The sequence below is a fragment of the Anguilla anguilla genome, chromosome 6, assembly GCF_013347855.1.
Source record: "Anguilla anguilla isolate fAngAng1 chromosome 6, fAngAng1.pri, whole genome shotgun sequence".
Taxonomy (NCBI): domain Eukaryota; kingdom Metazoa; phylum Chordata; class Actinopteri; order Anguilliformes; family Anguillidae; genus Anguilla; species Anguilla anguilla.
The window spans coordinates 52,066,989-52,094,415 of NC_049206.1; the positions used below are offsets into that span (position 1 = coordinate 52,066,989).

General features: G+C 45.0%; 1 protein-coding gene across 3 annotated transcripts in view; it reads left to right on the top strand.

The window, feature by feature from the left end:
• Nucleotides 1-27,427, top strand: part of fam184a (family with sequence similarity 184 member A) — an 88,659-nt gene that overhangs the window by 12,437 nt on the left and 48,795 nt on the right. For all 3 annotated transcript variants that reach the window (XM_035423389.1, XM_035423392.1, XM_035423390.1), the window contains exons 2-3: nt 23,636-24,490; nt 27,259-27,394. In XM_035423389.1, the coding sequence (XP_035279280.1) occupies nt 23,636-24,490; nt 27,259-27,394 (991 nt within the window). The remainder of the gene's footprint in view (nt 1-23,635; nt 24,491-27,258; nt 27,395-27,427) is intronic.

Genomic DNA, 27,427 nt, shown 5'->3' on the forward strand with positions numbered 1-27,427 from the left:
CGGCGTATGAAAACATACCTCGCCGCGCGCTCGGCTACGGCAAAAGAGCCTTAGCGTGGGAAAAATGATAGCGTAAACAAATCAATATTCCTCTTGCTGGATTTGGGCTCCGCTGAACGTCCGTTGCTGCTGTACCGTTGGTCGCGGTGCGGCGGTGTAGCGAGATGGGGGGGTGGGCGGGTGGAGGGGGGGGGCTGGGGTGGAAGGGGTCAAAGGGGTCACGGTTTAGGGGTGCTCCTGGCAGCGCCCCGGCGGACCCTGTGACGGATGCAGAGGCCCAGTGGTTAAACCCACGCCGGCCTACGGTGCCAAGTCCTGGGTTAAAATGACTCGGCGCGGCCGTGAGCTGTGAATAATTGTGAAAACAGCAGGGAGCGGAGATAAGGCCCTCGCTTCCCCGCGCTATTTGAAAAACCTGGCTTTTCATTTCCGGACTTAAACCGTTTTTTTTTTTTCTTTTTTCTCTCCTCCCCGTCACACCGCAACGGCGCCGTTTCCCTCGTTTCTCGACGCCGTCGCTCGAAGTGCCAGCCCTGTCTGCCTCCTTCGCTCCCGCTCGGCTTCATCAATTTCAGACGAACGTCGCCGTCACCTGCGAAAACCGGCGCTCTTCCCCTTCTCGTTTAGTTGAAGCGTTTCCATGCCGACGCCCCCCCCCTCGCCACCCCCTCACCACACCGCCCGCGCTTGCCAGAGGCCGCGGAACATTCCTCAATTAAGGGGAGATGGAGGCGATGTGACGCGCCTTTTAGCGCGCAGAAAAGGCGCGGGGTTAATGGATGTCGACTTTAAATACCTTCTGCGCGCCCCGTAAAGCCCGGAGCGCCTGGGCCGGGACTGTAGTGAGATAAATGGCGGTCCCCTCCCCGAGACTCCTGCCCGCTCCTTCCTCGCTAACGGCCGCCGCGGCGTTGTGTTCGGGGGCGCGTTCCGTGGTGCAGCCCGCTGGACTGTTGCCTGCGTCGTGGAGAAAAAACGAGTAAGGGGTGGACGAGCCCGCCCCCCTCCCTGCGCTCGCTGGTGAGATGGGGCTCCAGGCGGTCCTCTTCCTGTGGTCGCTAGGACGCTGGTGATCGCTGAGCCCTGGTGACAGGTTGCCCTTCCCCCGGGCTGTCCACAGCACTGCTGTTGAACTCAATAATTAAATATATATATATCAGCACTGGCGATATGGGTAACCGTCTGCTTGGCAGAGTTCTGTTGGGCCTACCATATCCTGCATTGCCTCCTCACTATTTCAGTACATGCTGGGAACTGAGGGCTTGAATGTCCTGTGGTAGGAACACATACAGATTTTTTTTTGTTTGTTGTATGGGCATGTTGTGTACACCCAGTGATGTAGCAGAGGGCAGTACTTTCCAAGGGGTTTTAAAAGACTCAAGACCTGGAAGGATTTGGAATGGAACTTTGAAAGTTGAGCGAGACAGTGGCAATGTTTTATCTGTGCAAGTTTAGTTTGTCAATGTTTTCAAAGGACTTTTCTTTTTCTGTCTCTGGGCCCCAAACAGTTTGGGTCCTTGATGAATTAGAGCCAGCGCAGGTGTTTGCTGGTTTTCTGAGGAGGCTAACTTTCCGTCGAGTTGCAAAGTCTTTTTGAGGAATGCCGTGAGTAGAGAGGTTTTTCTGGTCCCCGCTGTGTTTGTTTATGTGCCGTATTTTTGGGTTCCAATTACTCGACTCACAGGAATTGTGCGCACGCAAGCTGGACTCAGAAAAAAGGAGTAGCCCACGTAGCTGAGATGCAGAGCTGGCCTTGTTATGGAGCCTGCGGGCCACGCTCTCAGTGGGAGAAGGCGTGTGGAGGGGCATATCAGATCGGGCGATTCGTCAACCTCTAATGCATTTGTGCTTGGACTGCATCGCTGCAAATTCTTGCAGGTTTCCTTCTGTGCGTGTGCATGCACACACACAGGCCCAAAATGCGAGAGTAGGCTCACATCTACCATGAGAAAGTGTTAAGGATGGGTTTAGGGGTCAGGTTGTAGCAGCCAGCACTATCTAAAGCAATCGGCCGTTTTGTGCCATTATGGTTCTAGGACTGAAAGAGCTTGAATGCACATTATATTATTTTGGTTTGATTCTTTGCCCTTGAATTTACTAGTTTTGTGGGAATGAAGGTACCTCTCTTAGTTAAACATAGCACTTGGACTTGCAGGTGATGAATTGGCTGACAACTTGCATTTTCGAAATGTGTCTTGTAGAACCTTTAAAAGCTCATCATGTTCAGCCCAAGGAATGTTATTTGCTAGAATATTTCTTTAGCCAGTCTGTTTTCAGGCAGATTAATATCTCACTGAAAATAGACACTGAGGCCTGGATTCAATTGACTTTATAGAGATTTAGAATTACAGGTTCCTATCTGCCATTTTCGCAGTTTGGAGATAGTGAGTTTTAAAGTTTTCACATGACCCAGCAGAACTAGGCTATTTCTATAGTTTCTTAACTTCATGAATTCAGTGCCTTACAAGTACTGATATGGCAAAGTCTAACATTGGACAACTGCAGATGGATTTTTTCCCTCACAAAGTTCAGCGATATGTTTCTAACATGAATGAATCTAACATGAAATCTAGTAATATGGTATTATTAGTTTATTAGTATTAGTATAAGAATTTCAACAAATTTTTTATGAAGAATAGTGATAGGTTTGTTTAATAAATGTTCAAATGTAAATTGAAATTACGTAGAAAAATAAGAAGCAACTTGTTATTCTCATGTCTTCATTTGTCCTTGTCTTCATTTGTCCTCTGACTTACAATTAAATGGATGTATTAGCCAATCACAGATAATTTTGTCACTCGCACAACTACCTTTGTGGATAAAATAACACTTACATGTAATTGTGAGTTGGAGGACAAATTTTGGTTGAATCCTGGTCCTATTTGCAACATCCATTCATGCTACCTTTTCCACAAAGAATGGAGCAGACAGTCCCATTTTGAACTTGAATGCAGATTTCAGCCAGAATGACCGCCATCAAAATCGCCCAGACTTGTATTAAAGATGAAAAAGATTCCTTTCATCTTTAAAGAAAATGTTTTAACTGGCTCAATCTGGGCTTAGAGAGAATGTTCCAGAAAAGTTTTGCATGCTGTTTTCCTTTAATGAAAATGGGACAAATTTTTGTGTTTAAATGTTTTCTCAGTGAAAAAACCCCAGTAGCTACACTTGCACTTGCTACTGTGATTACAATTACGGCTTGTCAGTTGATTACATTTTTTAGTTCATTAACTTTTTTTTTTGACTCCAGTTAATTTAACAGATTATTCTGTTCATTTGAATAATAAAGCGGCAGTTTCATCTTGAAACTTCTGCATATTAAACCTATTAAACGACGTAGTGCTTTCTGTCTGTCATACATGAGGACGCAATTATAGTTGTTTGTTCAATACAGTGCTCTGCTGGTAACTTGGATCGCCATCATCATTATTGGTTCATCAACAAATGCATGCTTGCTTGTCTTTGAGCTAGTTCCAGTTTGAATGGCCTCGTGCCAGCCATGCAAAAAAATTTTAATTAGTGAAGGGAAGGCGAAAGTCAAAAAATAGAAAAAATTTTGTAAAACCTCATTGAGGAAAATTCTCTGTAGAGAACTCTGAATATCTCTGAATGTGTAATTAATTATGATCGCAAATTATGTGACCCGCTCTGAAAGTCTACTGTTCCAGTTAAGGAAATGGCTCCATGAAATATAATGGAATTGGGGAAACATGGTCAGTTTGAAAAGAAATTAATTGGGCCTCAGTCCTTGACTGGATTCCTCTTCCAATCCACCGGGCAATTTGGCCTGGTTAAATGAACCACATTAAATGGGAATTTACACAAATAGCTGTACTCTACTGGTTTTTTTCTGCCGTGCCTATTGAACGTGTTCCTGCCTTTCCGCTGCGATCTCTGACATTATCCGTCGAGCACGAGAACGTCCCGCAGACTGGAGCGGACTCCAGTCTGGTCTGGCTGCACTTAGCAGGTCACGCAGCGCTAATGAAACCCTGTGAGACCGGCGAGAGACGCGCCCCCTTCCGCGCTTCCGAAAAGTCTCGCCCTCAATACGGGGGTGCCATCAAGGTCGGCAAGAGCAGGAACACTCCGCAATGGACAGAAAAGAAAAAGGCCTTATCATCCTCTTTTGCTGTTTAAATTAAGATTCGTTGACTGTTGAAGTGTGGGGGGTAGGGCGACGCAGTGGGTTTCGAAGGACCGAGGGGCACAGGTACAAAACGGTCCGGACCAATGCTGTAGGTGGGATGTGATGGTCTCTCGATTGACTGAGGACCACTTTTTTTCTGTGACTGTAGCAGCGAGCTTATTTATTTATTTATTTTATTTTATTTTATTCATTTATTTGTGTTTTTGAAACAGACATAGCTGGAGCGCACGTCGTAAACTGCAGGGCGATAAAAATTTGTCCTTCACAGAACAAGACTGTAGGCTACCCGACGTCCGTAAATGAGAAAGAGACTGGGTTTAAAAAGAATAACGGTAGGAGGGAAAAAATTCTCATATATCCAGTGTTTCTGTTTGCATTTCACGCGTCGGTGCTGTGTGGAAATTTACTGAAGGACATTTTTTTTCATACCCGTCAGACCGATTAGTGGCATTGTGCACGGTAAAATGTTCAGTGTTAATTCGGCTCTAACTGAGTTAATACAGATAAAAACGTTCTCTGTCAAAGTAAAATGTTCTGTCATAGTTGATTTGGCACATACAGTAACGTATTACTGCGTGTTCAGATGTGGATTCAGCCCCCTTGTTTCTTTCCTTTATAGTCATTATAAACCAGCTGGTACCGCCACAAGAACGAACGAACACGGTTTACCTCTGGGTCAGCGTGTGCCGTAATGACATGATCCATTTGCGCTAGAAATCAGAAGCTTAAGTGCATTTCGGCTAATAGTCCCTGAGTAGCGCTCTGCGGTACAGAATTGTGAATCCCATTTCCTTCAACCGCTGTCATTTCAGCTTCTGCTGACAGTTGCCTAAATGCCATTTGTTCAATAACCAGTCACTTTCAAATAAATTGCAAACTAATGTCACCAGATGCACCCTGTTATTACATTCGCCAGAGAAAAGAAAGTCTTGAATTTGCTTGATTTTAGTATTTTCTGCCCATTTTAATGTTTTTAAATTGAAGGGATATTTGTATTTTTTGTTAATCAGCATTAATCTTAGAAAGATCTATTGTCTGATTTAAATAAAATTTGATCACGAGGTGTTATATGTATAGCCCTGGAAAATCAAGGGTACATTTTGGCAGTGGGTCACAAATGGCAATTACTATTTTAGACAGTATTTTAGACAGAGCCCCCCATAAACCCTTGATGAGATATTAAACGTTTTGGTCTGCACCTGTTTTATGGACTCAGAAAATTGTTCTCACTCATCCAGACGACCTTTGTTTTTTTTTTAAAGAGGTCGCTCTTTGGCTGTAAAAGCCAGGCTGTGGTAAGCTGTCTTGTCCAAGTGATCGTCCCTGCAACAGTGTTATTGATTAACACGTTGTTATGTGCTAGGACACGGGATATTGCCTTTAGCCCTCCCGGAAAGCCTGGGAAGCCGTCGTTCTTTCGCCTTTGGATGTGCGCGGGTTATTGAGTTAGCAGCGGGGAGGAACCGGGGGTGGGGGATGATTTAAAAACACCCAGCGCAGGAGTTTTTGGAGGAGGAATCCGCCAGTTGATGCGGCCTAATGTATGCGGACATGGTTGCCCGCGGCGATGCAGACCAGTGCAGTAGACCTCCCCACTTTGCTCAGGAGGACTTTAGATGAAATGCATGCTTATGCTTTCAGGGTAGGTTTGAGGAAAAAATGGGAGCGTGGGGGGGGTGCTTTCCTTACCGAGCCTCATGACTGTCGGCTGTGCTGAATTATTGCTTTTGATCTTGCTCAGCACACCTTGGTGGAGGTAGCGAGCCTGAAGGGAGGAGGGCTATTAAAAAAACATCCCCTTCGCCTTCCACGCAGATCTGGATTACATTTGTTTGAGACCCTTCGGAGCGTGCATGCCGTTCGTCTTCACGAGCGAGGTCTCGTGGTGGGGGGGGGGGGTGTGATTTTGGAGGTCTGCCTCATCCGTATCTGCTCCTGGCGCACCAGCCCCAAAAACAGGTTCTCTCTCCTCCCCTTCCTCGCACTGGGCGGCATGAATGATGGCGGCAATGGCGGCCCAGCTCAGAGCCGCTGCCCCCCCCACTCCCACGCCAGATCAGATGCTGTTCACAATTTCACACCCAGGTGGCCAGGGAGGCACGACCAGGCAGCCCATCCATCATTTAGTCTCCCCGTCCCAGGCCCCTCCCCCGTCCCGCGCCCAGGTGACGTGCTGCTGGCCATGAGCGTGATGTCACAATGGCTCCCGTCTCCGCCCACCCACTCCCAGTTCTCCCCTGTCATGGGCTAGGCTGGCAGGGCTTCAGGTGCCTGCCAATCAGGCACCCCTCTCCTGGCATCGCTTCCTCCAGCTGGCCTCTGGATCCAGACCGGCTGCTAGGAGAAGCTCCACGTGTCAGCCTGAAAACGGGTGTGAAGGACAGCGTGGATGTGTGGATAAAAAAAGAGAGAAAGAAATGGGTAGTACCAGGATAGAAAGGCAAACACATTGATTTAAATCTTGTATGGTTATTTTTATGGAAATTGGATGGCTATGAGGAGATTATACTGCAGGCAGATCTGTTTGAAAGCTGAGCGGGTTACACTCACAGTGTTTGCACACGTGGGAAAGCTGTGTGTAACAGCTTCTGTCATTATACTCACACGTGTGTGTGTGCGCGTGCACGTGTATGTGAGTGCGGGCGTGTGTGTGAGTCTGTGTGTGGGGAAGGCATCTGAATCATTGCATTACTGTGAACTATTAAGAATTCATGAGGAAACCCTGTTCATCAACCAGAGAAAAGCAATACACATGAATTGCTGTCATGATCGCATTGATTTTAACCAGGCCTTTTCGTTCCCTCAGCGAAATATGAATCGCAAGGTTGTCCATTTTTCCCATTTTACGGACTGTTCGTAGTGGATGGAGGCGACATTAACTCAATGGCTAAATCTCGCCTCATTTAAGAGTATTCATTTTAAACTGCCATTACTGTAAGTAAGTAAGTAAGAGTGAAAAAAAAGAGAGCTGGTTAAAGAGCATTAATGCAGTATGACCTGAAAGTACACTTGAAGAGCAGACGTTCATAATAAAGCTCAGGATGTCAAATACAACCAGAGTCGTGTTCCCTGCTTCCTCTTACCCCTAGCGGAATGCCGCTTTCTGCTGATGACTCATAGGGCCCGATTCTCCACCGCAGACAATCTGCTTCTCTCCCTGGCTTACCTCCCCTCCCTCCCTCTCTCTCTCCTTCTCACTCCTCTGTTTCTCTTTCTCTCTCCTCATTCCATCCCCTCTTTCGCCCGCTCCACTCCTTTCCATCCCTCTATGGCTCCCTCTCCCCCTGCTGTCTTTCCTTCTCTTTTTACGGTCCCTCCCTCTTGTTCTTTCTCCTGCTCTCTCCCTCCCTTCCTCCCCCCTCTCTCTCTCTTTCTGTCTGTCTTCCAGCCTCATGCAGTGAAGAGTTAATTCCACTACACGTTGTGAATATAGGCCACGCACTTTTTGATTACGATGGTGCTTAATAAACCATGTAAGACCCTGCTACCCTTTGTTCCAGTGTATTTTAAAGGAAAAAAAATCCTCCTGAGAGACTGAAGCACAAACCCAGACCACGTTGTAGACACATTTTGTCTCTGTTCTCCTGGTTGGATACCCATTTTAATGTTCAGTGGCCATCACGCTTACTGCTGCCGAAAATGCCATTAGTACAAACAGTCTAGGTGTTAAATTAGCTAAAGTGCCTCATTAACATGCTTCATTAACATCCCTGTTAAGGGATGTTTCATTAATAAACTGGAAAAAGGCGGAATGGATTTATTCAGACTTCAGAGACAGATTCATAAGCTGTAGAGAAAGTTGCCAGAAGGGAAAAATCCAAACAAACAAAAATATTTGTGATCGCAAGTACAAAATGATCCTGCATTCTTGGTCGATTAAGTAAAATGAGAGAGCGTAGTTTGGTCGACCTGTCCACATACAGTGCGTAAACTGTGAAATTTGTATGTATCAGTAATGTGTTGGATGGTGCTATAGACTCTGAGTTATTTTTTGCTATGTAACATTTTGGAAATGAGCATTTAAGTCATACAGGTAGTTTGGAATGTACATGATGTACGAGGGGGATTTGACTGCATTTATATGACTCCAGCTGCTCTATCTTCAGAAACTCTTTGAATGAATTTATTTATTATTATTTTATTTATGACACAAGTTAAATTATAGATGCAGCATAAGTAAAATAGGTGCTGAAACAAAGGGTTGTATTAATCACAGCACAGATGAAATGGCAATGGTGTGTCATGTATTTTCACTACAGCAAACCGTTTCTAAGCAACACCCTTTTCTGCTTTTCATAATTTAGCGTACTAGCTAGTCGTAGAACTTAGACTATTCAATCATGAGGCCAGTTGTAAGTTTTCATTCTGTACTGTAAATATTAGTAAACTAAAACTGAGCTAGCGAAACTATTTGTCTTGTTAGTTTAAACATAGTACATGATGACTGAATTTATTATTGACAAATAATGTTGTGACTTGGTTAAGATGAACAATTGTTTATATCTGCTAAATGTATTTTTAAATGATAAATATATGTACCAGTCAAGGAGAACAAACCTTTGAAGGCAGTTTCTCATGTGTGTAAGCTGAAACCAATGAACAGGCCTAAATATCATTTATAAATATTTTTTCTCCTTGCTGCTGTGTTTTTTGGTTTGTTATTTCTTTAAAAGTAACTGCACCAGATATAAGAACATGAAAAAGGCGCAAGCACAAAGATTGTCGGAGGGAGAAAAATATTCACAGGACCCTTTAAGAAAGAGCTCAATGCACATTTAAACAATTGGAAGTTGGAAAATGACAGTAATCACGGAAGGCATTACCGACTGGGAAGACGCTAATTTGAGTGCAATTAACTGATTCCAGCAAATAATTGAGTGATGGAAGTTTGAACATCTTGATACAAACAAATTTAGACTGCGATGAATAAACACGGAACAAAACAGAAAGGGATCGGCAGTGCCGATAGAAACCTGGCTGCTTACGCCTTTTACTGGTGCTTTGCAGAGGCAGCTGTGTCTAGTTGCCACGGTAACTCTCCGTTCTTTATTGTGAAGTTGGTAGTGTCGATAGAGAAGGCGACAAAGTGCCTAAATTCCCCGATTTCCATGCAGTGGTGCGTAATTACAATCCTCCCACGCGATGCTAAATATACTGGACGCCATATGAAAGCCCTGAAATTAATTAACTGAATCTTATAAATTAAAATGCTATACAGAAGCACGTAAAACTGTTCTCGAAATGGATGCGTGAAAGTTCAGGATTAATTATTTTGATATTAAGCAGTTAAATGTGTAAGTTTGTTGAGTTTTCAAGTGAAAGTGCATGCATAAATAGTCTAATGAAATTAGGGAAGTTGTTCCTGTTCTTAGAGTTACTGTTCCTCCAAGACCTAAAACCTACATTTGCGAATTAACTCAAATCTCAGCAGGCTAAAGTTTATAAAAAATTATTTTGAGAAAAAATTTCATGCCAAGCCTTTATATTCCACTGAATTTTAAGGCCATAATCAGCTATTTTGGTACAGATGAAATAATTGGTCTATATTATGAACAGGGATTGATATATCCTAATGGTTCTGTCATAATTAAGGATTTTATGTGTGACAAATCAGTGCCAGTTGGCGCATATTAAGAGATCTGTAGTGTTGTGATATTCTGCAGAAGTGACCAGCAGCCGAGAGAAGCTCTACATCTCAGCCCAAATGATGGTGCAGATCAAAAAAGAGAGAGAAATGGGTAGAACCAGGATAGAAAGGAAAACATATTGCTTTAAATCTTGTATGTTTGTATCTTGTATTTTTGTGGAAATTGGATGGCTATAAGGATCTGTATCAGTGTTGTGATGTTTTTCACTGTCATTTTTATTTTAGTTTTTTTTAACCAGGACAGCATAAACTATTCTTTACAACAGGCTTCCTCTAAAAGATTTTCTCTTAAATTGTCATGTTTGTGTTTTGCCACAGACCTATTTAAAATAAATGGAGCTACTTTGCTACTTTCTATGGCACCTGTATTGCTTGTAAATGGTCCTCCATGCCTTCTTGGTGGTTCTGCATTTGTTGTAATGTAATGTATTGTAATGTACTTTCTAAATGATGGTGCTCTGTCATTTACTTAGGAACTTTGTGTGCATGGAGCCCTGGCAGATGCCCCTTTTATATGCCAATTGTGTTGGCGTACAAAATGTCATGCCTGCTATTTCGGAGGAAATGAAACATTACATACCCTTTAAGAGTCATATCTCACTTCAGCTCTTGTAAAAGTCATTTGCTGAGTGTTTCTTTGTGTCTTCACAACAACATCTAGGCCATGTGTTTGTTTCTCTCGCTACCAAGGCGATGTCCCCGGTCAACCGGCCTGTAGTGTCACACGACTTGCTTTAATAGAGCAGGCCCGCTCTGCTTTCTCAGCTGACACTGCTCCTTTCATTTTTGAAACTCTAGACTGGACTGTGCCGTTCCCCCCAGACAGCAGAATAGAGTGATGTAAATAATTTCCCCTCTGTCCTCTCCAGATACTGGGAAAGGCCATTTGTTTAACTTCGACACACAGAGGAGGGCTCAAGTCAACACTGAGTCATATAGGCTGAATCATGTTTTCATGTCTAGCCTCCTTTTCGTCAGAAAATTATACCTCAACCTGGGGACAATCTCGCCTCTTTCATTGTGCTCAGACTAAAATACAGGTTTTATTTCTAGCAAAGATTCAGAATTGCACGAAGAAAGATCAACGCTGGAAATTAAAGCAAAAGGCATAACAGTTTATTGACTGCAGATAGATACAAACAGTAGTAGTTATAGCAACATTTAGGTTTAAGTCCTTGAGAGTCCAGAGTAAAGAGAAGAATGCATTTCCCTTAGTCATCCCTGGTCCCAAGGCCAGGACAATTGCTGGTTTGTAAGTCCATCACCAGCAGGTCTCTGTTTGTTCATTCCAGTGCAATGGAATGATTCTCTTTCCACGGCAGTTATAAAATGAGTCTCCTGCTGCTTTGTGCCGCTATAGATGGTGAGGATTATACATGCACTGCAGTAATCTGTTTGCCCATTTTTGCCCATAATTCCCCAGATTCTCTCGTGACTCTCAGTCTGGCCAAGTGTATACATGATATTTATACTGGATATACAATCAATTGTGTTACAAGTAAAGTATTATCATACTATTACATATGCCTGATTATTATTATTATTATTATTATTATGAGTAGTAGTAGTAGGCTACATAGCTAGATGGTTTTGTTACAGTGTCAATAGTAGCTGGCTTTGCTTTGACAAAATACAGCTGATGTCTAAAAACTATGTACTGTATTTCAAATGTGCCGATTTTATTCTGTGTTAAAAAGTTAAATGTTAGATTCCTTCCTCATTTTCTTCACAATTGGTCCAGTGACACAAAGAGAGGGTGAGTGATACAGTCAAATATGGCCAGTGGCAGCTTTTTGGGAAAATAACCTAGAAATGCTGTTGGAATATTGAAAGTTTAAAAGGCAGTGAGCTTTTTCATTATTGACTAAAGGCCATAATGTACTCCTGGCGAATATCCAAAAGGCCTGTGGCCTGCTTACGACTCTAGTGGCGGCATAGTGCTAAAGACCTTTAACAGATGTCTGTTGCAGTAAAAAGCCTCGTTAAGGAAACGTGTGTGCTGCTGTAACATTTTACTGGCAGAGCAGTCAGTGCCCTTACATTTCCCCACAGTCTGAGGTCATGATAGTTAACCGCTCAAAAGACATATTGGCATTCAGGCCCCCTCAGCATTGCATGGTAAGGGCATAGGCTTGAATAATGGAATATTAAGGAGCTCAGAGGCTGCTCATATTTGCGGGTCAATTTTGAGTGCATACGAGGGATGTGGGGATATGTAGCCTATGTGTTCTGAACAGTTGTGTCAGCATGACTTTGCAGAGTTCCAGAAGAACAGAACTTTCTGTCGCTCCCCGACTTGCACTTCAAAGGCAAATGGCCAGTTTGTGCTTTCTGAAGAAACGTCATTAGCTTCACATTCAGCCCCGGCTAAGCTCACCAGGAGGTTTAGCTTTTTTGCTTCTCTTTGATTATCTCTGTCCATTCCAGTCCTGCGGTTTTTCTCCCTGGCGCAACAACGTTCAGCCTTTTCCTCCTGCCCTTTAAAACAGTTGCACTTATAACAGCTCGGTTATGTAAGAGAAAAACACGCCGCGTTTGAAAAACGCACCCAAATCCGTTTTTCTGTGTCAGTAGTTGGAGATGACGTCCAGAACTGCTGACTCTTGGAACAAGGTCAATTTGGGACATACGATTCGCAATTTGTCGGGATTTTAGTGTTATTATTCCAAAAAAATCAAATGGGGATACTGGAAACAGATATTACTTTTTCGTGCATTACATTGTAGGTAAATGTGCTATAGGAAAGTTGGAGTTTCAATTCATGGTGTTTGATAGGTGAAAGAGAGGTGAGGGAAGGTGGTGACAGTGGCCTGGTTTGTAGGATGTGCATATCAGCAGCCCCCCCCCCCCCCCCCCCCCCCCCAGTTCACCGCCAGGGCTCAGCTGGCGAGATGAAAGATGAATGGCACATGGAGGAAGCTCTTTGATGGTGACCCGGCCTCCACATGGCGTGCAGAACTCTCTGAAGTGGGAAAGGGGCTCATTTGGCAGTGAGGACTGAGCCATTTCACTGGACTTCACGTCTGTAGCCGGTATTATAGAGGGAGGCTACAGTGTCACTGTGCAAGGCTCCTGCTTCATGTCTCAAGTCTCCAACCGCCACAGCCCTTCCCACAATTCACCAGCGGGTCCTAACCGACCACCTCGAGGGCTAAAGTACAGAATGTTCTAGTCCACACTTCACTGGCTTTTCTCAGTGCCTCAGCTCTCTCGATGGTTTATGTACGTAATGTTCAATTTTCCATATCGACTCTTGCACAGTTTCACATCCTGCCAAGTCGCGAGAGGCGACGCACAGGCAGCATGTCTTGCAGAGCAACTTGCCGACGTGAGTGATTTAATTTACGCATCCAAGCCGACGCTCCAAAAGGTTAATTCTGTCACGCATTTCTCGGTGCCTCCAGGACGTGGCGATTACGTAACGCGAGGCGTAAACAGCCTTGCCGGGCTCCCCTTCGAGGCTTGGTTATTTGAGCTCCGGATTTTAAAAAGGTTGAAAGGCGTACCTGTAATGACCAAAGTGGACCTGACCTTCAACATCCTCTCGCTCCGGCTTGTTTCGAGCCTCAGGGACTTTGGAGCAAATGTTTGTCCGTTTTTTTTTTTTCTTCTTTTTCTTTCCTTTGTGCGTACGTCACGTCTCTGTGTCTGTGTCTGGGTCTGGGTATAGTCGCTGCCATTGTTGTCTAATGGAAATGCACTTTATATTTGTGAGACTGTGGGCAATTTTACACTTGTCTTTTTTATGCAACATGAATCCAATATCTTGACAAATCTGATATGTGTTGCAATTGATGATGGTCTAAACACAAGAGACCTGATACGTGTCCGGTTTGTTCTAAATCAAGCTTAATTACATTTGTGGATGGCCTTCATCGGTTTCTGCCAATATCAGATCTCAATATAAACCAACATATGTGTCCTCCTTTTGCCAACCTTGCCTGCTACCTGACAAATAGCATCTCATAACAGTCTGAGGAGGGGCTGCTTCGTTGTGGGGTTGGTCAGAGAGCTAAGAAAAATGCAATGAGTCTAAGCACATTGGATGTGCTGCATAAAGTTGGATATATCAAACCGAAAACATATATTGGATATACAAGAAATACCAATTAGCCAGCTGTATAGGATATGGGCATAATATTAAAATCCTCCTGCCACGGATTTTGTAGCATTCTGTTTTTTTGAAGTAAAAGGTGTGAATTTAATAACATGTTTTATTCAAAAGAAGCAAAACATCTGACCTTTGGCTCTGCCTTTGGGAGTTATGCAAGTTTGCGTTTGTTTCATGAAGGTCAGTGGTCGTGAAGGTCAAATATCAATTTGAGAGCGTTAGAGATTTCATTCAATAAATCGTGTCCATCGTTGCGGATGGTGTCCAAAAGAATTTTTTCTTTTGAACGGCGGAACAAAAACGCTTCGCTCGAAAATTCAGCGGCGCACGAAAAAGCCTTGAATGAAGGACTGGAAAAGCAAGTACGTGACTGACCCGAGAGCCACCTTGTCATCCAATAACCGACAGCTCTCCGTTCGATTCTGAAACTGAACTCTGGCCAGGAGCCTGAAATATTCATTCAATTGGAGTTCAATCGAATGTTTCGGTTGCCGGGGGTTGCTAGGTGACGGTTGGGCGCGCGCACAATTGCTGGTTGTCCACGATTGAAAAGATCCTTTCAGACCGCCGTGGAGTCTCTGGAGCCTGTCCGCAGGCTCGCTCGAGAAAGGACAAGGCTCCCGGGGGCTGCGCCTCCCCCTGCGGAGCGTTGCTTGATAATTTCGGCTCGGTCTGCGGGTCGTCCCGGGAGGCTCCTCCACGCGTCCTCCTCTGCCTCCGTCGCCAGGCTCTTCGACCCCATCTCACCGGACAGGAATGCAGAGAATTTTAACCTTTGGGTTTATTTCGTGCTCTTGCCCCCCCCAGAGGTCAGAACACTCGTGGGCGTGAAATGGGAGCGTGTTTACCGATGCAGCCTGCTACTGCGCTTCAGTCGAGTTTGCCCAATTACAGCCGTAATGCGGAGGTTGGAAAGTCCAGGGGTCAGAAAGCAGAAGTCCTGCCGTGCGTTTCTTCCAGCCGTGAACTCCAGCCAGCTGATTTCGCTAATTAGCTCTACCTCCTGGCTTAACAATGGTGCTACTTAGCAAAGCCAGGTGGTTGGAACAAAGTCGTGGAGAGGATCTTTACTTTCCGACCCTGGATTTTCCATCTCTGCTGTAACCTGTGCCCACGCATGCCGGGTTGGGGGATAGCTTACCCTGCGGTGTCGTTGCTGTTGGCTGGGTTGAGTCCAATTTCTTTCGATAAAGTTGGGTGTGCGCCGATGTAATCAACACTGGCGGAATTGCGGATGTGCTATAAGACTGAAATGAGAAGATGATGAGGTCCAAATTATACCTATTCCCACTGCCCCCCCCTCCCCCCAATCGCCCCTTTCATCTCATTACAACTGGCATGGAAAGCAACGCTCATTCTCAGTGCACTCCCCTAATATGAGATATTGCTGTTTTTTTCTTCTCCCACAAACCAGCCTCCTCATTGTCCTGCAGATTTAATATGCCACTCAAGGCATAATGGCATTCAATTAACACTGCATCTCACGCCACGGTTACTTACAGTTAGCTGTCCCTGGACCCCCCCCTACGACTGTGGCATTGTTCTGCCACCGCCCCTCTCCCAAACACGCGTGCACCCTTTGAGCTATCGTTCCGAATTATGACAGGCGTAGGTGAGCCAGGGATGGATACGACAGTACCAGACAATGCCTTTCCTTGTACTGATTAAGACCTGCCAGTGAAGGGGTGACCTACTTCTAGTTCTTTCTGAAAAAGCGCCTCAGAAATCCGCTTCCCCGGCCTTTCCCGCTCGCAGACTCTGCCGCGGAGCGACGATAAGTGTCTTTTGTCCAGGGGCTAATTTTAAGCGCGGGAAGTCAAGCTGCGTGCCGCTGATGTCGGAGATGTCTGAATGTGACATTTTATTGTCCCCCCCCCCCTCCTTAGAGGCTGCTCGTAGGGTTGGATTTCATGGCAGTTTGTGCTCCAGAAATGATCCTCGGTTGTTCTTTCGAAAGTGAAACTCCAGGTCCGTTCCCCTGGGCCCAGGGGCTGAGCGGTTGGAGCAGAATTCATATTTGGTAGCGAGTCCATGAATTATTTCTCAGAGATACGGTCGCTGTCTTTTTGTGAACATTAGTTTAACTTGATGCCAGGCAGTAGCCTAAAGTTTTAGGAATATTATTTTTTTGGTAAATGGTAAATGGACTGCATTTATATAGCGCTTTTATCCAAAGCGCTTTACAATTGATGCCTCTCATTCGCCAGAGCAGTTAGGGGTTAGGGGTAAGGTGTCTTGCTCAAGGACATGCCCAGGGCGGGGTTTGAACCGGCAACCCTCCGACTGCCAGACAATCGGTCTTACCTCCTGAGCTATGTCCCCCCTTTTTTTGCCATTTCGGTTTTTGATTGATGCAAAAATCTTTGCGTGTGGAACCTGAAATCTGTATGGGGAGTGTACCGTGAGCACCTCTTGGCGTTACCCGGTCGACACAAAAAAGAAAGCATCGCTGCATGTTGATAAATCCCTCCCTCCCTCTCTAGTGGACGCGGCGGGTTTAGAGTTAGCAAATGTTTGGTGTGAGGGATCAGGTGGCAATCGATGCGGAGCGGCAGGTCCTGTGATGGTATCGGGGAGGAGAGCCCGCGGAAGCGTCCAGAAGCCCTCCGAGGGACGCCAGCCCTCGCTCCTCCTGTCCGGCTGAAGAGCCGCGGCGTGACACGCGGCCGTGGCGCGGTGACAGGCTCAAGATCCGGGCGGCGATGTGGAAGGGCCCCCGGCCGGGGCAGGGAGCCGCGGGCGGGCTGCTGACAAATCACGGCGGGATTGATTCTCCTTTACCCCCCCCCCTCGCTGCCTGCCCAAACTCGCCGTGAGTCTGAGCCCACGCTGGGGTCAGCAGAACCGGGCAGGGTGCTCAGACTCTCCCAGTGTGTGAGCAAATAGGAGCCCTGCCAAAATTTCAGCTGTCCTCTCACCGCTCAGGCTGCAGCTCACAGCATACTTTAGGGAGGGAGGGGGACTTTGGGGGGAGGGGTAGTGTCCCGGAAATCGGCAAACCAGCAGGCCCAGGAGACAACTTGGTGTCTTGTCTTGAGTGATGGTGACCATAGTGGTCTCCTGGCCCAAATTGTTCTATGACCCCAGCCCACCCCCCCGCAGCCTGTAGGGGTAATTAGACCCACTTTGGCACAAATGTTACTGGTCGTATCTCAGGAATGTGGACCAGAGGGCCTCTCTTTCACAGAATGAGCACCCTGAGCACGGTTGAGTGGTGTGCAGGGACTGCTGTGGTAGTTTTTATGTGGAATGGAGAGGGACTCTAACAGAAAGGCAGGCCAAGGAAGCTTTTAATGGCTTTTCTATGTAGAATCTGTAACAGGATCGCAGTACATCACCCGACTGTGTTCATATCGCTGACCAAACGAGTGAACAAGCCTTCGGCTTCTGCCGTCAGTTTTGATTACTGACCTTGTTCAAATAGGTATGTGAAGTTGGTCCGTAGTACATTTGAGTACAGTGAACATTTTTGTTCTCCACACAGGAAGTCACTTTTGTTTCTGGGCTCCTGCCAGCCTGTGGCATGCGTGTGGTGTATTTTCTGACAGGTCCGTATCTTGCAGTGATGGGGATTTGATTTCACTGAGGTTAAGAGCCGGGGTGGAGACGTTTGTTTGTCTGTCTGCGATCGCAGCGTGCGCCCAGCTTAGTGCCGCAGAAGCTCGACGCCGTCGACGCTTGCCGCTAATGAGGTGCGCCCTGTCCGCCCCCCCCCGCCATCTTCCTCGCCTGACCTATCGAGCCGCGCTTTATTTACGACGCCGATGCCGCCTGCTGAGGGAGAGCTGTCACCCTGTGATGGACGCCTCTGTCTTTCGCTCCCCCCGACTGGCCGTACAGTTCATCCCCCAGCAGGGCCTGTGACAGCGGCTCTGCGTTTCGCTAAACCTCTTATTTACGTCCATACGCAGTCTCCGTGGGTCTCCAGACAACAGGAGCGAAACGATCGCGGCGTCCTTGTCTCACTCCAGTCGCCCCGCTAGCCAATCAGGGATTTCCACGCTTTTGCTCCAGCATCTCCCTGCTAGGTTCCCGCTAAGCTTGGGGGTTTTGGGGGGAGGTGAGGGGGGGCAAACAACACGCAGTGTCCTTGTGTGTTTATGCCTCTAAGTGCATTTTATAGGGCTTTCTCTTTGACATAAAATCTGTAATAATGCTGTTTGGCCTTGCACTCTATAGGATGTGAGATTGCCTTCTCTCTTCTCATGTGCCTGGCATTGATCACATGACCTAGTGCTTTCTCTGGTTGGCTGTCGCAGGTGCTATGTTAAAAACTGCCTCTGTGATTTAGCTGCATAGTTGTGTAGAGCCGCAGGGAATTGTGGGTCAACTGAGCACTCTCCATTTTTCATTTTGTGGTCCGGGGCTCAAATATAACTCTGCTGGGTTATTTTGCAGTGGAACTGGAAGCTATGCTCATTGGGTCATCTGGTTTTTGACAAGAATATTGTGATACCACAAAGAGCTGACATTTCACTGATATCACTATATAGAAATTCCAGGCACATCCATAGAGAAGGAAGTCCTGTGTTACAGTAGGTGTTGCCCGGTGAAAACCCTGCTGAAATATATTTCACATGGACCTGTTTGTACTGTAGATAAACACGATCCTCTTAGAGGTTTCATGTTGACCTTTACTCTGTTGGCTGCTTTTAATGCATTTAACAGGAGACTTTTTTCATTGGCTTACTGTATACTGCATACCTGATCACAGTGGTTCCCAACCCTGTTCCTGGAGATCTACTGTCCTGTAGGTTTTAATTTCAACCCCAATTTGGCACACCTGATTATACTAATTAGCGGCTTAAGCTTGCTGAATGAGGTTTGTTTGTTAGGGTCGGAGTGAAAAGCTACTGGGCGGCAGATCTCCTGGAACAGGGTTGGCAATTACTGCCTTATCGCTTTACTGCCCACCCACTTTGTGAATCTGCTGACTTTGTTCAAATCGAAGACATCATAATTGATCGTTGCATTTCAATAATGGGAAGCTGGCAATCCATCCGTGAATGCTGTACTGGGTTTTCTCCATTTCGGGCACTCAAGAGGGAGGGAGCAGGCAGCGCGTCTGACTCGCGCGTGATTTGTTGCAGGCGTCGTGTCGAGAGCAAGTGCACTCTTGTGGCTCTGTGTTTACCTGATTAGAATCGCTTTGGACATCACTTACCCTGACCTTGGCTTTCTCAGCTGCCAGCTGGTTGTTCACGCGGTCTGTAATTACAATTGTTTGTTGTGAACAAAGTAATATTTGCACATTGGTAATTGTACTATAACACAGCAGTGCTTCTGAGCCGCACAACGGTGATCCCAGGAAAACCCCCTTCCCTTGGACCATGACCGGTGAACAAATAGTACAGATGACTTGGCATCGTCCATTGAGGCAAATACACGTCATATTAGTGAAGCTGTCAAACTTCTGCCCATTCTTTTAATTGAGCGTCCCATTCACACACTGACTCACAGTCACACATGCATTGCTGTCGCTCACTCATTAACAACGCTGTTTGGTTAGCACATTCTGAAGAAGAGCGTTCGGTTCGCACCGCTGATTGCTGTGAATGTGACTCCCGATGACGTGCCGCTACACACTGTGTGCTTGGGGGAAAAACTCCATGAATGGCGAAGGAAATTAAAGTAGCGCTCGCAGGATGTGGCTGAAAGTCTGGCTTTCAGAAATGATTGACAGCCAGGCAGTGCAAAAATAAAGTGATTCGAGCAAGTAGAGGCGGAGACTAGTTTGGAGGAAGGTGAATTTACATTTCGGAGACAGACCTGAGTTTGCACAGCCCACGTCTTTTTCGGTGTTAATTACCTCATGGATTAGGGTACACCTTGCAATTTAGCGGATCCTGTGCATATAATTACTCTAATTAGCGCTATCTCTCAACTTCATTAAAATCCATTACCACACTTATTGCATATTCAGTGGCTGCAAATCACCATTACATTTTTTTTGGGCACAATTTCAGCACAGTTTCTGCATTTTAATCTGTGCGGAATCAGACCAGGTATAGAGTTGCCACTCCTTCCCCCTAGCACACACACAAAACTGGAGCAAGACATGACAGCATATACCTCTGCCCATTTCAAGTAGAACCTAAGCTAAGTAAATGACAGATATGCCTTTTAGGGAAGGCTATTTTCTAACCTAGAATGGCTGAATGGCTTCATTATTCCTTCCATTGCTTTGGAGGTGATGAGACATAACTGTCCTCCATTTTAGTCGTGCATGGGAGACACTTCAGGGAGAACAGAATGTGATTGTAGCTACACTGTCACTGTTACCATGGCCCAAAGCTAAACTGGACCAATTTACAAAGAGCCCTATTGTGCTGTGCAGTGTTATCCGTGTAACCTTTTTCTGCAAATGGTGGTCATTACCATCATCAGTGAATGTTTCATTGCCTGAAGATAAGGCAGATTCTATGACCTCTAGTCTAGGTACATTGATTCAATCCGTGGTGCCAAAGGAAGTGCTGTGTTTGGAATTCACAGATTAAGTGACTATAACTGAAAAGGCATCCTTGCCTCATTTATTGGGCTTGATGCTTGAAATTAACTGTTGTCTCATCTCTGGCTTTGATTCTGGCTCGAATAAAATTTGATTGAATTAAAGACAGAGAGATAAGCAGGGAGAGTGTGCGAGATACTATACATCGGCTAAACTTGCTAACCCCACTCAAAACAAAACCAATGCAAATCATCCCAGGAGATGAATCTCTTGCTTTGTTTGTGTTATATTTTCTGTTAACTGTGCATTTGTTATATTGCTATACAATTAACTTTTCGCTTTAACAATTAGCTTTGCCAGTACTCATCTTAAAACAGCCTACCATGGCATGCTAATACAGCATTCAGAGCTCAGAGAGAAGGAGATAACTGAGAACTGTCAGGCTCTCAGACTGTCGTGTGATTGGCCGGGGTTCCTCAGAGGGCCGGGGCAGTTGGTGCTGCCAGGTTTGCCCTGGTTGCGGTCATGGCTGAGTCTGCCTGTGGGGCTGTGGCAGGATTGAATGGCAATCAGCCTTTCCAGATTGGAGGGATCAGGGTGTTATGTGTGAAACATAAACAGATGAATAATTACTCTCGGGATTTCGTCTCTGTACAAACCGCAGACTAACAAACAGACAGAAACAGATTGAGTTAAATCTGCCGTAATGGATTGGAGAAACCAATAAGAACACACTTGCATTATTTCATTAGCTTTGAAATTGAACACTTATTTTATCTATTGCTGATGCGTCTTGGCAGGTTGAGGCTGCACTGACAGCGCAGTGTACATTCTTTCTCACCCATCTAATTGGACCACGGTCTGAAACCTTAGCTTTCTTATAAGCTGATCAGATGCATTAGTAGTCAGTTTAAACAATGGCAGTTCCACAGGCAAAGTAGAAAGAAGTGTGATGGAGACCTAACTGTTGTGAGGTATGGTCACTTAAGGTAGGGGGAGTGATTTACTTTTCTTAATCGCTCTGGATATGATGTTATAATCTAATGGGTTAATTAATTTACCCAGAGCTTTAAGTAGGTAAGTGTAAGTATTAGGTATAATACTTATACCAAGTAGGCCTATTAGATTCATACCATACTGGTGTAGGAAATGAATGATGTTTTTTTTCTCTTTAGATAATTCATAGAATGTTTAACGTTTGTACATTTGTATGAGTAGAGTTCTTACAGCATATAATGTTTTAATAACTAGCTAAAAACAAAGTTTGAACAAAAAGAGGGAGTTGAATATTGATAAAAACGGCTCAAAAGTTCAGTCTGAAGTTTTGACAGAAATCTTTTAAAAGTAAACTTTTATTGGATGCATAGGTTTTAGAGATGACATTTTTGGCCTAACTGTATTTTTCTGCTAACGATGCTACTTTTGAAATTGGCCTCCACAATCCATCTGCTGGCAACAATTTAGAAAGAGGGATTTTGGCAAATGGCGCCGTGTGTGGAGGTGGACGGTGTCACGCTGTCTCTCAGAGTGGGCGCCGCTCCTCACGGGTCAGAGCCCGACTCGCGTCTTCGCCGATGAGGTCGCGCGCGAGGCTCTGCGCAGACGGATGGGGCTTAGCCCGGGTAGCAGAGCGGAAAGACGCTATTATGGATTGATAAAACACAGAAAATGTCACTTCATCCTCCTGCTCCGCGACAGGTGCTCTGTTTCAACCCGTTAATCTAACTCTGGGATCTGCACCATTTTAGCTTCTTTTCTTCTGAAGATTACTGCTTTGGCCCTGGACGGTTCCACCCTTCTTCCTAATCAGTGTTAAAGCTGAAGCCAGCATCTGTGAAATTATAATTATCTGGCAACAATGTGCCAATGTTTTGTAATTGTATTCTCATTTTAAAGAATTAAAGCAATTTGAAATGCCTGGGATAAAATAGTCCTTGGTGACGGTACTGAAATAGATGTAGGCTGCAATTGTCTGTGGTATTTTTCCACGATGGTGCATGTAATCAACTGTGATTTGTTGTCACAAAATGTGAAGTCATTCTGCTAAGGAGAGTGATGTCAGCAGTTTTTGTTTTTAAGAACTTTTTATACCCCTGATTGAATTCAGAGCTCAGTTGCTGAAGCCTGGTTTTCTTTTTTTAACTTGGATCATACACCTAGAAATGTATTTATATAATAGCCTAACACTAAAAGACCGGCACATTTAGCATTGCATACATTTGCACATTATGGAAACCCTTTTTGGGAAATGATGCAGTTAATATTGCCCCAATCACAACTCCAGCAGAAAAATAATTATAATGAAGACAAGACCATGCAAATATTTGCAGAATGATACAGGAAAGTGTTTTACGCTTATTCATTTACAAGGCCATTACATATAGAAATTATTGTGAGGAGGGTTGCTATTTAATATTTTTTAAGTGAACAAGGATTGCTAAAACCTCTGGAAGTTGAATGTTATGCATTATTGACTCTGTTTATGTTGTTGCGGAACATAGGAGACGTGTTTTTGAAAGCGGAATATAGGAGATGGGTAAAAACAGTGGATGTGGTGTGCAGCTGTGGGTGAGGGGGGAGGATTAAGGTTATAGGGCACTTAAAGCTGTAAAATTTGTATGTAATGACTTTGCCCTTTGTCACATTAAGTCACATTAAGCTCTCTAGTGCATATATCATTCAAGGGCAGTGAACCATTGACTCAAAAATCTTTAGTAGCGATTTCCTTCTTTGACTTTGACATTTATTTCTTATTATCTCAATGTGATATCCTAGTAGAATGAAGTTCATTGAAATTATTATGATTTTAAGCCATTGATTTCAGTTTCTGAACCTGTGACTATTGACATTGTACGTTATGTGTTTTTAATGTAGTACAATATATTTTTCAGTCAGAGGTGTAGTACCGAAAGCCAAAATTCAAAGCCAAGTTGGATCAAGTACGGCCTTTCCCTCTCTTGCCCTATGACAAGACACTAATTACAGTAGTCCTATTAGCAAAATTTACAGTTGCCAACTCACAAGGATGTTGGACTTCTCAAGAGGTGCAATGCACATTTTTCAGGAATACTATGGGCATTTGCATTGCATTTTCAGTGTCCTTAACTTTAACATTAGTCCCAAACACAGTCTGCTGATCAGAAAAAATCACAAAACATTGTTTGCGAAAGAACAATTTACTGTAGATTTAAATCCAGGCCTTTGCTTTGTTTAATGATACATGCTAAACCTTCCATCAGTACCCGCATTAACCCCTTTCCCACTCTGCCCCCCCCAAAGGTGATTTATGCGCTGAACACAAAGAACGACGAGCACGAGGCGGCCATCCAGACCCTGAAGGAGGCGCACGAGGAGGAGGTGCAGCAGATCCTGTCGGAGACGCGGGAGAAGATCATGCAGTACAAGAGCAAGATCAGCGACGAGATGGACCTGAAGCGGCGCATCCAGTCGCTGGAGGAGTCCATGGAGCTGCACGAGCGCATGAAGCGGCAGGCGCTGGCCGAGTTTGAGACGTACCGGCAGCGCGTGGAGGACATGCAGCTGTGCACCGAGGCGCAGCACACGCAGCGCGTGGTCACCATGTCGCGCGAGGTGGAGGAGATGCGCCGCGGCTTCGAGGAGCGCCTGCGCTCCTTCGGCCAGGTGCAGGCGCAGTTCGAGCAGGAGAAGCGGCAGGCGCTGGAGGAGCTGCGCGCCGCCCACCGCCAGGAGATCCAGGAGCTGCTCCGCAGCCACCAGAGCCAGAACGCCAACTACAGCAAGGACCAGGAGAAGCTGGGCCAGCTCCACAAGGCCGAGGTGGAGTCGCTGACCGAGCGGGTGGAGGAGCTGAAGCAGGAAAAGAAGCGCCTGGTGGAGGACTACGAGGCCAAGCTCAGCAAGGCCCAGGGCTACTACGAGCGCGAGCTGGAGGCCATGAAGCGCACGCAGCAGCTGACCGCCGAGAACCTGCTGGCCTGGAAGAAGACGGAGGCGGAGCTGCGGAAGGAGTTCCAGGCGCAGGAGGCGGCCCTCCAGAAGACCCTGGGGAAGCTGAGGGCGGAGCTCCAGCGGGTGCAGGAGGAGGCCCGGGAGAGCCGCGAGAAGACCGTCCGGCTGCAGAGCGCACTCAACGTCGCGGAGGGCAACATCAAGGTATGCTAAGCGACCAAGAGCTTAACACTGCTGCGGTACTGTATGTGTAAGCATGGAACAAGGTATGCTAACTCACTGACAGCTTAACACTGCAGCAGTATGTGTAAGCACGAAACGAGTTATGCTAACTCACTGACAGCTTAACACTGCTGCGGTACTCTATGTGTAAGCATGGAACAAGGTACGCTAATTCACTGACAGGTTAACGCTGCAGATGTATGTGTAAGCATAAAACGGGGTACGCTAAGTAACCAACAAATGATACATGGACTGTATTTAATTTTAATTTTTTATTTTAACTGTATATAATGCATTTTCCAGCAACAACTGCGCAAAGTGCTTTACAATCAATCCTTTTAAATCACACACACACACACACGCACACACACACACACACACACACACACTTACACGCCAATGGCGAGGCAACCATGCAAACCAGCTCGTAGGGAGCAATCGGGGGTTAGGTGTCTTGCTCAAGGACACTTCGATGCACTCAGAGGACCGGGGATTGAATCAACAACCTTCCAGTTGCCAGACAACCTCTCTACCTCCTGAGCTAATGTCACCCCTTTAGCCCCAAAAGCACTGTTAGCATAACACATAGTATGTTACGTGACTAACAAAACACAGTAAGCATGCAACACGATAAAGATTTTAAGTGGCTGACAAAAGCACTGTAAGCATAACTTCTTTATGTTAATCTGGCTGAAATGTAGAGGGAAAAAAGGAAAAATTATATATATATTTATTCTTATATAATATAATTTTATATAATTTATAATAATGGTAAGAATACTAACAGTGATCATCATTATCATCATAATGAATTTCATTTTCACAGCACCTTTTGTCTCATGACCTCTGAATGGGGAAACTTAGCTGAGCCACCGCCAGACTGTAGATAAATGTAACACAAATCCCCTTGCTAAATTTTCATGGTAGCCTTTTTTGTATTTTCCTTGGTGGACATTTGTTTTCTGGCGTAGTTAATTTTGGATTTGGATTTACATGCTTTTCATACTTGAATAGCAGAGTATCATAAATTCGAGCCTGTCCTAAATGTAATCTGTAATCTGCAGAAATAATGAAACTAGTACGGAATTATGACTGATGTTGAAGAGGCACTGTGTAATTCATGTTACGATAATTAATCCTTCTAATTATCTAATTATTTTCTGCTTTCTAATCTTTGATTACAGTTTCTTTATACATACACATACTATCAACCTGATTCAAAAAGTCTCTTTTCACTGGTAAAGACCTTATTCTTCAGCATCGCATAGCTGACCCATTTTTTGTTATTTTTATTACCAACAAACCCATTTATTGTCCTGTGTTGTGGGAAGTGTATGAATATGTTTTCCACACAAGAGTAAAATGAAACTTCAATGAAAATTTAATACAGACGTACCCTTATTACTTTTGATGCATCCTCGGGACCTTTAAATGTTTACTTTGAGAAATGAAAAAGATATTTATAAGCACGATAGTATTAGAAAGTGGCACATAGTTGTGCTATACAAAACAGTGACAAGCTGATTCAACTCTTCCTTTAATAGTCTGGCATACTAAAAGTTTTCCTATACAGGCAGGAAGATGTTTTCCCCTAGTGGAGATTTGGTCTAAAAATGATAGCTAAGCCATTGTGGCTTTCATAATAGACTTTCAGGAGCGCTGGTTACGGTTGGAAGAATGTGAGTTTCCCGGTTATAAGCTCATTCAATGGGGGGTTTATTGTGGAATCAGGCAATCTTCTCTCAAAGTCATATTCATTTTCTTTGAGAGAAGGGAAATGGACCAAAATGGCTAGTTAGCCTTGCTCTTTTCCCGAATCTCATCTTGTAGCATCTTTGTGCCGAAGTGAGCCGTGACCCAAGCAAAATGGTTACACTCAGACAACTGTTTTGTATTAACATCCAATTATATCACGTTCTGACTCTCCCATGGAAATCGTGATCGGTTACAAAGAAGACGATTTTGCTTTGGTCAATGGCTAATAGAACTGGATGTAATTAGGGCGTGCTCCTCTAAGCCTCGCTGAAAGGATTAACCAGGGCTGGGAGCTTCTGACATATACGCTTGTGCAGAATCCCCAGGCATTCTCTTGCATTGCTAGGCCCCCAGTGCATCAAAATGTGCAGCTCTGCCCAGCCTGAGGGATGTAGGTTTTAGTTTTCCACCACAACGGATCTTTAACATCAGATCTTCAACAAAAAAAAACCCTCAGAAGCCAGATATTCTGGGATTCTAATGGCAAACTGCAGCTGACTTCACTTCTGCATCTATGACAGCAAAGCAGAAAGGACGATACATTTAATCCTAATGAGTTAACAACATGCAGTAGATGTTTGGTATACTGTATGGCAGAAGCCCGGCGACAAGGGAGATTGAAGTTATTCTTCAAATGTTTCTAAACTCTGAAATGTGCAAAATAGCTATCGTTTTGATAAATTATGCATAGCTGAAAGTTCTTGCTGCCGTGCGGAAACAGGAAATGATTTCATAAAATCCTTTTGTAAATAAATAAATAAATAAATAAATAAACCTGCTGGTATGTTTAGCATTTGCGGAATTTGGTACTTCTGTGGTCGCATCATTTGTTTGACTAACAGTTGAGCATCTTCCTAGGAGTTAGTTTTTTCCAGGTTTATGTCCTTGCTGAAGCACAGAGAGCTAATCTTGTTCCTCAGGCGTTCTGTACAGAGGCAACTCGTTACGGCGATGGTTGTGTCTTGACCCTGGTCTGTGTGCCCCCCGCGTGGCAGGAGCTGCACAAGCAGCTGGAGGAGACCACGCAGGACGGCGAGATCCTGGAGATCCGCCAGAAGGAGACGGAGTGCGAGCTGGAGGCCACCCGTGACCGAGTGCAGCAGCAGGCCACCGAGATCCTCCTCAAAGCCAGTAAGATGGCCGCCGCTTCATTCGGCTACCCCG